General features: G+C 34.6%; 1 protein-coding gene across 1 annotated transcript; it reads left to right on the plus strand.

Annotated features, from left to right (window-relative positions):
* Positions 1 to 928: 928 nt before the first annotated feature.
* On the plus strand, positions 929 to 3,668 carry LOC149249261 (uncharacterized). Its single transcript, XM_089452491.1, has 4 exons — positions 929 to 1,082; positions 2,385 to 2,514; positions 2,744 to 2,925; positions 2,989 to 3,668. The coding sequence occupies exons 1-4, from the start codon at positions 929 to 931 to the stop codon at positions 3,666 to 3,668; spliced, it is 1,146 nt and encodes a 381-aa protein (XP_089308617.1).
* The last annotated feature ends 7,281 nt before the right edge of the window (positions 3,669 to 10,949 follow it).

Below are 10,949 nucleotides of genomic sequence, written 5' to 3' on the forward strand. Positions count from 1 at the left end.
TTCTGCACAATGAAAGCGTCCCAGAGGTTTTCCACGTAATTTTTTTCTAGAGAATAATCATATCATTAAGATTTGGTTAACTTTTCTAACCAACCAACTTGTGGTTGGTTCAAAACTTTGACCAAATTTAATGTTGTGATTATTCCAAAAAATATTTATCTACACTATGAATTATAAAAAATTTAAAATCTAACAAAATATTTTTTATTTAAAAACTTTAAATCTAAAATATTTTTAGAAAATAACTCTTTCTTATCCATTTTAATTATTAAGATTAAATTTTTTTAACCGTATTTGATGAGCGAATCACCATGTAACCATGTCAAATTCCATCCATGTCTATATCCTAAATCCATCCACAATACTCAAATTTAACTCATATAGCCGAACTAGTTTTATTGCTGTCATGTCATTGCCAAGAAGAGAATTGTTCCATGCATGGTTGTTTGGAAACGAGTACGGCTGCGTAGATATTTTATCCGGGTAGTCGTCGAGAGGATCTATAGCAGAAGCGGGCCCTCATTTGATTCATCATTCGCCACTACAACCGAAGGGATTGGACATTTCACGAATGAAATGAAGGTTTTCGGATGTTAGTTGTAATCCTTTACCATACGATATCATGTGGGCAGCTCGTGTAGTGCTGTCATCACAACGAGTAAAATGGGTAGAAATACAAGGAAAATGAAGGGATGTAGTTAAATCTAAGGGTTGGCCGGTTGCCCATGTGCCCATGATTGAAAATTTGGAAATGGTGGGCTCCATCCTTACATAAACGGGTGAAACGTGTTTTCTCATGTCTGTATATTTCACCTCGCCCTGTCTCTCTGTAATTTGATCATCTGAGACAAGCCTGCATCGCTGGTTGGAGAGTGCACCGCCATTATTATTCACTCGCAGAGAAAAGCGATTGCCTGGCTGGGATAAAATGAGGTTCACACAAGGGCAAGGCGTTCCCATTCCCTCTAACCAAAAGCTGAAAAAGGGTCTCTGGTCGCCTGAGGAAGATGAGAAACTCATCAATTATATCGTGAAGAACGGCCTTCTCGGCTGCTCCTGGAGCTATGTTGCCAAGCAATCTGGTAATTGATTAAACACCCACTTTCACCCTCACATCACACCTCTTTATATATTCTGTTGAATATTTAGCAAGCCTAGGTCAATTGGGCAGAGGTGTATAATGTAATATTTGCAACCAAAGGATCAATATTTAAGAGAACCAACTTCTGGACCCAAGGAGGTAGGATGTCTGCGTGGGCAGATCGGTTGGACCCAAGGAGGTAGGATGTCTGTGTGGGCATATCTGTTGTTCATGTATGTAATGCTTTATAAAACGCATAAAGCCATGCTAACTTAGAGATGCAAAGCTTTTAACAGTCATGAATCTGGATTAATATCGATTTATTAGTTGAGGACATCAGTTATATGAATCGATTCGTATATTCATTGTTGTTCTTTAAATGTAGATATTATATTTCTCATTTTCATCCCATTTTCATCGGTTATCATTATTTTGATTTTTGAAATACTAATTTGGAATATGATTGATATGAATGAGCTTAATTTTTCATTTTATTAAGATTTTTTATTTTTGAAATATTTTGAAATTGGACGAAAAAAAGGAGTGAAGTCAGTTTTTCACCTCACTACTTTTAGTCATATGGTAAAATATTCCTATAATTGATTTTTAAATATTAGTTTGGAATATGATTGAGATGAATGAGCTTAATTTTTCATTTTATTAAGATTTTCTATTTTTGAAGTATTTTGAAATTGGACCAAAAAGGAGTGAAGTCAGTTTTTCACCTCAGTACTTTTAGTCATATGGTAAAATATTCTATAATTTAGGATCAATGAGTTGAGTGCAGTGGCCCTCCATGCCATTTTCTAAGCATTATCATTTAGAGATATCCACTGGTATTATCCTAGATGCAAAAGCTTTGGACATTCTTAAATCTGGGTAGATATCTCCACTGATGTTATCTTAGATCCAACCCAGTTTCTAAGCATTATCATTCAGAGATCCCCACTGGTGTTATCCTAGATGCAACCCATTTTATAAGCATTATCATACAGAGATCTGCACTGGTGTTATCCTACATGCAAAAATCTTTTGACAATCACAAATCAAATCTTGTTAGAAATCTCCATTGGTGTTATCTTGGATGCAAAGCTATTGGCACTCAGAAATCTGCGTTAATATGAATTTATTAGTTACTTTTTCCATTATCCCTGCCAGTGGTTTAGAACATCTGGTTTTGCTTGATGTAAGGAAGAAACAAGAGCATGTGTGTATACCTCTCATATTGTATAAGATTTGGTTATAGGATGGAACTAAACTAATATTACAATATGGCCATGCATCCAATGCAATGCCCATACAGGTTTGCAGAGATGTGGAAAGAGCTGCAGACTGAGATGGATTAACTACTTGCGCCCTGGCCTGAAGCATGGTGCCTTTTCACCTCAAGAAGAGAGATTGATCATACACTTACAGTCCATTCTGGGCAACAGGTTTAGCTTTTTCTTATTGTCTTACAATTCAATTTTTCTTTTCTTTATTCTCTGAGATTTTTTTAAGTAATAATGTTATATAGCAAATATTAAGCAGGATACACTAAACCAAAACTAAATTGCTCAATGAATAATGTAGGTGGTGTCAAAATTCTTCTTTAGTAATAATTATTATATTGTATATATTAAGCATTATGCACTAAAACAAACTAACTTGTAAATTGGGCAGGTGGTGTCAAATTGCTTCCAATTTGCCTGGACGTACAGACAACGAGATCAAGAATTACTGGAATACTTGCATCAAGAAGAAGCTTCTGAAACACAGCCTCTCCTCCTCCTCGTCCTCCACCACCGACGCCAAAGGTACTGCTGACACCAAATCTAGTATTCCATCCAAATACGAACGTACCTGCAACACCAAATCAATGCTTGACCATCATCCTTATCCTCATGATACTTGCACGGCGTTACACCCTGCCCAGCCCTTCGACGACATGCTTGAAATGTACCAGCCATTTCTTGATAACAACTTCAATAAGGTGACCAGTGCAGAAAATGAGCACTCTTGGGTTCTAGAGCTATTGGAACTAAAACAAGAACAGGCACAGGAGGATCAAAATCGTGAGTTTTCAATTGATCGGCACGCCACCAACAGCCAGCCGATTTCTTCTTCTCAGCACTGGATTGATTCTATTTCTGCGCACACCGCCCATGAGAACTTCTCTCAAGCTTTTTCATCTCCGAGCCTGCAAGCCCAGTGCCATACTAATAAGTCTGCAAAAGCACCAGCATACGATCAATTAATAGACTCGTGGAGTACACTGCCGCCTTGTGAAATCCCTGGTTCTGCCATTCTCACCATCCCTCCTCTCGTTGACATAGGCGACTCAGGAAAAATTGAAAATGATGGGGACATCGTCAGTGGAAATGAGATCAATGTGGAGTATTCCTCCATCACAGCATATTCTTCTGGAATGACAGCATGGAACCCTAATTCCCCTTCATATACAACTGATTTTACTGATGTCTATCTTGGAGTTCATGAGAGTCACAAGGTCGGAATTGATAATCTGGAAGATTACACGAACCAGATCCTTAAGCAGACTGCCCCTCAGTCATGGCCACCACTTAATTCCTTCTCCGAATTCTTCTAGGGTATTTAGTTACTGATAGCTGTACTATTTACATTTCTAACTTCTTTCTCCTCAGAATAAATGTTTGATCATATTCCTACTCCCAAGAATAGATTTATGTTTCAACGATCTGTACGCTCTCCTGTGAATAAAGGTAGGCTCACATTCATACTCCCCAGAATAAATGTATGTCAATCTGTTCGCGCTTCACTGTAAGTCGTTTGTTTTCCTCCATCGTTATGACGGCGGCGATCAATAAGCATCCAGCTGCAGCTCGGAGCTCTATATTGGTACAGATACGTAGCAACATATACACAGCCTTCAGCTATAGCTCTGTGCATAATGTTTGTCGATTATTTCACTAGTGTACTGTTTGCCTAGACTTGCGGGTTTAGGGTTTGTTGATTATTTCACTAATGTACTGTTTGCCTAGACTTCGGGTTAGCAATGATCCTTCATCACTCAATCATGTGACAGTGCGAACCACGGAGATTCAGTGGTGCGCTCCAGGTATAAAGCCTGTCCATAGTTTGTGTAATGTTGGTCTGTAATAAGTTATATTCTGAAATATGGTAGGAGTGTTTATTTTGTAATTCACCACAGCTTTTTGAGTTCAGAATTTTCGACACTTTATTCACTTCCGACCATCTCGCTCGTAAGTCAGTAAGTTAAGTAAGTAAGTAAGAGATCAAGCAAGGAAATGAAAGTGGAAGGAGGGAAAACAAAGTGGTTTTTCTGAATTTTAATTTAATTATTAAGTGAATATTAAATTATATGTTAAAATACAGTAGTAGTGTCAGTGTAAAATGTTTTTTTTTTTTTTTAATGATTAATATTAAAATAGTTTATTGAAATTTAATTAGATTGTAAGAAGATCTGAAAAAATTTGTTTGTGAGATTTACCAGGGTGTACTTCATTATATTTTGACATAAGTTGATCATTGGTTCGTTTGTCAAATTGGACAGTAGATCAAAAGACAATTATGATTTTAGTGTGTTTTGGAAGACGGTCGTCTCATATCCTTTGTACTATTACAACCTGTTGATAAAGCATTGAAGTCTGCTAAAATGATATTATAGCCTACGTTGATACCAACAAAATTGAGAAATTAGGAAAGCCCACCGACCGTGATATTAAATTGCTGGTTCGACATTGCCCTATCATGAACAACATGGAATCCTGACATTTGAAAATTTTGAGAGAAAATGACGAACAATTAAGCGCAGACTTTGCATTGAGGGAATATTTCTGGTTCAAGCTTGAGAAAAGAAAACTGATTGTTGTGTTCAATACTTCGAATGAAAACAAATGTTACTCAGTCAACTATAATCTGTTGCCCGTGACATTTCAAAATTTTGACTGAAAATGGTGAATAATCAAGCGCAGATTTTACATTGAGGGAATATTTTTGGTTCAAGCTTGAGAGAAGAATGTTGGATTGTTTTGTTTGATATGGGCATTATTGCAGATTTTCCAGAATATCTCGGAATCTGATAATCACGAGAGATTAATTGTTTAACCTTGTTTGATCTTTCTCCTATTACTCTCGGAAACTGAAATCGACATAGCTCAGGGGTTCGATACCCGGAGTCTTAATGTCGTTGCTTGATGAGTTCCACTGAATTTTGAAAGAACCAAATAAGGCGACGAGTAAATACCTAGTTTCTACATTCAGATAGTGCTGAATGTGTGAATTCTAGGATGCATTTAAGACATGAAGTCTAGCACTTGAGATTATTGTAATGCCTTCAACTATTTGCGAGTTAATATGTTGACCTACCTTTGTCTTGTAGGGTTGGTCATGTTTTGATGCAGAGCATTTAGAGGTATTTTTAAAAAGGAAATTTGGGAAATTTTATTTTAGAAAAATCTAGAATTTATAAAACTTGGCAATTTTTTTTAGGATTTCTAAATTATGTAAAAGCTTTAGAAAAACTTGGTAGTTAGGATAGGATGGGTTGATCATGTTTTGATGCAGAAGCATCTATGGGTATCTTCAAAAAGAAAATAAAGTCTTGCTGTCTAGAACTTATAAAAGCTAGGAAAATCTCTAGAATTTCTAAATTATGTAAAAGATCTAGAAAAATGTGGTTATTAGGATAAGAATAGTTATGTTTTGATGCAGGAGCATCTAGGGGTATCTTCAAAAAGGAAATTTCTGAAAGTCTAGCAAAAAAGTCTAGAACTTATAAAAGCTCGAAAATCTCTAGGATTTTTAAATTATGTAAAAGCTCTAGAATATGATAGGATTAGTTTTGGAAATATGGAAGGTATCATAAAAATCTAGCCTTTTCGATTTTTCCCTTATACAAGTCCAGTAGATCTTAACTTAGTGGATCTGAACCCACTAGGTTCATTGAATGTAATCTCTGTATATATTAGTCATGAAATTTATAATGATAGAGTGTGTGTGAGAAAGAAGTGTGGAGTATGAGAGTAAATGACCAATGATAGTCAAGTCAATATTATATTGTAGATATTTTGGTCTTAATGAAATATATCTAAGTTTTTGAGTATAATTTTTGTGTGGGTTTCTAAATTTGTGGATTAGAATTTGGAGGCAGTTGCAACTTGCATCATTTTTTGGTATCAGAACTGGTTAGCTCTTCATAGAAGAGAGTTAGAGATGTCTATACTCTCTGAGATTGAAAGAAAGGATAGTTTATTATACAACATTAGAGTTGCGCAACAGAAGAAGGTTGGAGAATTGCAAGAGTGCAATAGGTAAACTAGTCTTTATATTTATGAATTGATTTGCGGAGAGGAATTGATGTTTGCAGGTGGCAACTTAAGGAGAGTAATAGTGGATCATCGCTTGGAAGTTGTGACAGAGAGAACAAGTGAAGAAAAAATTGTGGTAGAAGAACCTTGTAGTAGAGGAAGTTCTCAAAAGAAGTAAACCGAGTAACTAAAACAACCAAAGGATCAGAGGAGTGCTCGAGAAGTTTCTAATGAGAGAACCAAAGAAAATACAAAAAGGTTAAACTAGTGAAAAAAACTTGATGAGGTATTGAGTAGCAAGAAGAGAAGACTTGATACATAGGAGAGGCTTGGTTGTTGTTCATTGTTGAGCATGGAGAAGCTCACAAAGTTAGAGAAAAGGATGACCACAGAGGGTCATTGCAAGGTTAAGGTGAAAGACACAGGAGAAGAAAAGAAGATGTCAAGGAAAATGACATAAAGAGGAAATTGCGTGATGAGGAGTTTGATAGGGAACTCATCGAGATTAAAGTACTACTGAATGTACTTATGAAGTGCTACATAAACATGAGGAAGACTAGAAATGCAGATAGATTTTTAAGAAGAAAGTTAAATGGCCAATTAAAGAATTGTTTGCAAGAAAGTTGCGGAAGAAGATGATGCATGTGATAAGAACCTCATTGAAAGAAAGGGAACTCAAGGCAGTTGAGTACGAGGCAAAAAAAGTGCATTATTGTGATTGAGAGAAAGGGCCATTGCTTGGAGAGAATGAGGACGAAGTAGTGGATGAAATCCAAGATTCTCATATTTTTAAAACTAATGAATTTTTTGTGGATGTAGGTATGGAATATGGTGGACAATTACCTACAACTGTCACAAAATTAGAGGAAGAAAAGAATGGAAATTATGTTACAAGTGATGAAGGTGAAGGAGGGCACAACTCTTACTCTGGTTTAATCGAGGACAAAGAGAAACACTTAAATGAAACACTTGTGAAAGGAGGTACAAAGAGGAATGATGAACATGGATATGTGATTAGGGAGATAAAATCTATGTTATTTCCTAAAGATGAAATTCAGCCTTGCGAACAACATTAAAAACAATTTTTTAGAGATTTTGAGGAAGAGATGAAATTTTTGGAAAGCTGGTTGGAAAGAGATGAAGGTTGCATAGAGGTGGCAAAGTCAGTTGGTTTGGAGAAAAATATTAGTGTTTCATACAACAATATCATGCCTAAAAATAAGATGCAACCAACAGAAGTTGACAACAAGCTTAAATCAAGAAACAAATTCAATAAAGAGATTGATGAATTATGGAAACTTATGAAGCAACATTCCAAGAGAATGTACGAAAAGGAGAAGAAAACATTCAATCAGAGAATGCAATGAGCTGAGAGAAATTATTACGTTAGAAAATTAAATGGACAACAACAAAATAAAGTATGGGACAAAGGAAGAATGAGTAAAAAAAATTCTTTCCTCGTAAATGATGAGTTATAATTTAAATAATTTAAAGTTTTCAATTGTGTGCAAATTATAATCCACAAATTTAAAACCTCACACAACAATTACACTCAAAAACCCAGATATATTTCATTAAGACCAAAATATTTACAATATAAAATTGATGCCATTTACTCTCATACTCAACACTTCTCCCATGCACACACTCTATCATTATACATTTCATGACTAATACACTCTATCATCGCTAAGATGCTTTGATTATGTCGATTATCCATTTAGAGAATCCAAATTTCTGAAGAACATCAAAGAGGAAGGTGAGGTTAACCCTGTCAAAGGAATAAAATTAATTAATGCTAACAAAATTAATTATGAATAAAAAGAGATGAGAAAATGAAATCAAACAAAAGGAAGGAAATTGACCAAAGAAATGAGATGATTAGACCAAAAAGATGACACATAGGAAGAAAGGGAAGAGATTTAAGGACTACTAATTTTCCATTCAATTCATTATTTTTATTTATTTTTATTATTTATATGATCCTTTTAATTTCTATTATATAATTTAATAATTAATAGATTCTTTAAAGTTGCATTTGAATAAAGTATTATTAATTTTTTTCCATTAGGATTTAATGGTTGTATTTTTTTCCTTTCCTTCTTTGCATCTCTACAATATTTAATTTCTTTCTTGTACCACACTATCCATCTTAGTAGTGATGATGAACAACATTGCATGGTTCGAACCACGTCGACCAAATAAGTATATTGTGATTTTACGAGGAGAATTATCTAAACAATATAATAATAATAATTATTATCCAATTTCAAGGCATATTTTGTTTCATCATCATTTCAATCATGAGTACAATTATTTAAATGTATATCATAAGAAAACCATGATTAATGATATCATATATTAAGTTAATATATTAACATTGTTTTACCAGATGTTATTTTTTGTGAATATTATAATATATGAGATGGAAAAAATATTTAAGTGAGATATTCAAAGTTCAAACCCCCTAGTTGTGACCCACTTTATTGAATTCAACGATGATATTTGAAATAATAAATTTAAAGAACAAAAAGAATAAGTGACTAAAAATAAAATTAATATGAATATATTTCACTTGATACAATATCATCTCCTCATCAAAGTCTTATTTGAATGAACCATTTACTTTTTTCCAACGTAATCAAGCACACTATCCTTTATGCTATAAATTATCTCAACATGTCACTTATAATAATTGAGCCTAGGTGGGGAGGATAACAATCATTCCTCATGTGGGTAACCCCTAGGAGAAATTTTTTTCCCCTATTGCTTTAACTTGTTAGGCAGTAGTCGTCTCATGATCCATAGATGATTATCCTCATATGCCTCTCATCCATGCTCTAGTCAGTTCTTTCTTTCATCTATCATGTTCATCCTATGAAGGTTGGTCATCTATTGCAAGGCACATACCATTTTTGTATTTAAATGTTTTTGTTTAATGTTCAAGGACATTTAGTATGAATCATAGGTTGAATTGGATGATAGACCAATTTTGGTTGTACACTTGTTTCCATGCTTCATCTTGGTGGTTATCGTTTGCCTCTAGTCCAATATGACCTTCCTTGAGGCCTTTATTTCACTATATATGAAGGGAAAAAATAAGAGGTTCTTATTAACATTGTGTGATTATCGTAATACATACTTAACATCTTCCATATTCTCATTATATCCACGTCCCATCTTTAGGAGGATTACTATCTATCACTAGTATTGGTTCCCTGTTTTCATCATCCTTGAGTATGGGATTGGTAAAATTTCCCTAAAAGGTTGATGCAAAAAAAAGAAATGAAAAAGCATAAGTGATAATGTTAAAATGAAAAATATTGCTAGGGATAAAGGAAAGTGTGTAGAAAAAATCCTAACTTGAGCTCTACCCCCCTCATTAGTTATCACCTAGTTCCTAACTGTTAGTATCCTATATTATAGTATTAAAAACAAGTTTAGTCTTTCAAATTGTTTTGGAAAATGTGCAAAGGTTTTTCTATGATATCTTCAAGATCAAGCTATTGGTCTTAGTAAAGTATGAAAAATTTCATCATTGATGCAATTCTGTTAGAGTGTGTGAAAGATGATGTAAAAATAGTTATGGATTCCCTAAATATTGAGTCAAGTAAGTCTAGGGTCAATGTCTCATACAAGATCATGAGTGAGGTAATAGTGAGTCTTGTATTCTCACCATTAGCACAAATTAGTGGGTTTGGGATAGTAAGTTAGGTTTTCAAATCATATTGTTCCATGACATCACCAATAATATAATGGTTATGAGGCCTACACTGCGCTTCTTTCAGTTGTTGCGCTTTCATGATTAAGGCTCTAAATTGCAATGATTATCCTTGAAAGTTGGGTTTGGTCACTTTGGGAGTTCAAACACTTGCTTTAACAACTAAAATACCACAACTCCGTTCTTTGTTCCATCGAAAGCTTTCTAGAGATTGTTTGAAGTGTGATACGCTAAGTTTGTAGGGGAGGTGCTATGCTCAGAGACAGTTGATGTATTTCTTCAACACAAAGGGTTATCGCCACTTCCATGTTCCTTTTCCTCATTTTATTGGATGTTTTTTCTTGCATGTAGTACAATTTGTCCTTACCAGTGGAAGAAAACATTCATATGACCTTGCAAGCTTCAAATTCTTAGTACATTGTGATTTCTTTGTTGTGTCTGAAAAATACATTGCACTTTCTTTTACTTGCTGCATTTTATGTTGTTACCTCCATCAGGCATTCAAAAAATTATTTTCCACCCATATTCTAAAGCCTAAAATTCCATTTAATTGGTTTGGAGCCTCACATCTTGTTGCTACTACCCTCAAGGATCAAGACATTTTTTCCCCCATGAGCTGCACTTTCTCGTTGTGTCTATGTTTTCAATTTTCCATTGTAAGCAAAAAAAACAAGTTGTTTCTTTGGGTTAGAGAAATGAGTTTTTGTTGTCAGAGTCTGCTAATGTAGGGATTTTCATTCTAAAATGCCATAAAACTGATCTGTATGTTGGGGGGAGGCCCCCAAGATCTAAAAAATTGAAATAGATCTTGGGGGGAGAGGCCCCTAAGATTTGAAAAACTGAAATGGCAAGAAAAAGA

The sequence above is a fragment of the Pinus tabuliformis genome, chromosome 7 (genome assembly GCF_031772625.1).
Source record: "Pinus tabuliformis cultivar Carrire ecotype Pingquan chromosome 7, CPIR1, whole genome shotgun sequence".
Classification (NCBI taxonomy): Eukaryota; Viridiplantae; Streptophyta; class Pinopsida; order Pinales; family Pinaceae; genus Pinus; species Pinus tabuliformis.

What these genes read in the sequence shown, in the direction of transcription:
- LOC149249261 (XM_089452491.1), top strand. Translation starts at nt 929, where the DNA reads ATGAGGTTCACACAAGGGCAAGGCGTTCCCATTCCCTCTAACCAAAAG. An exon ending in CAGTCCATTCTGGGCAACAG is followed by an intron (nt 2,515 to 2,743) that starts GTTTAGCTTTTT and finishes TAAATTGGGCAG; the next exon opens with GTGGTGTCAAATTGCTTCCA. An exon ending in ATCCAAATACGAACGTACCT is followed by an intron (nt 2,926 to 2,988) that starts GCAACACCAAAT and finishes CGGCGTTACACC; the next exon opens with CTGCCCAGCCCTTCGACGAC.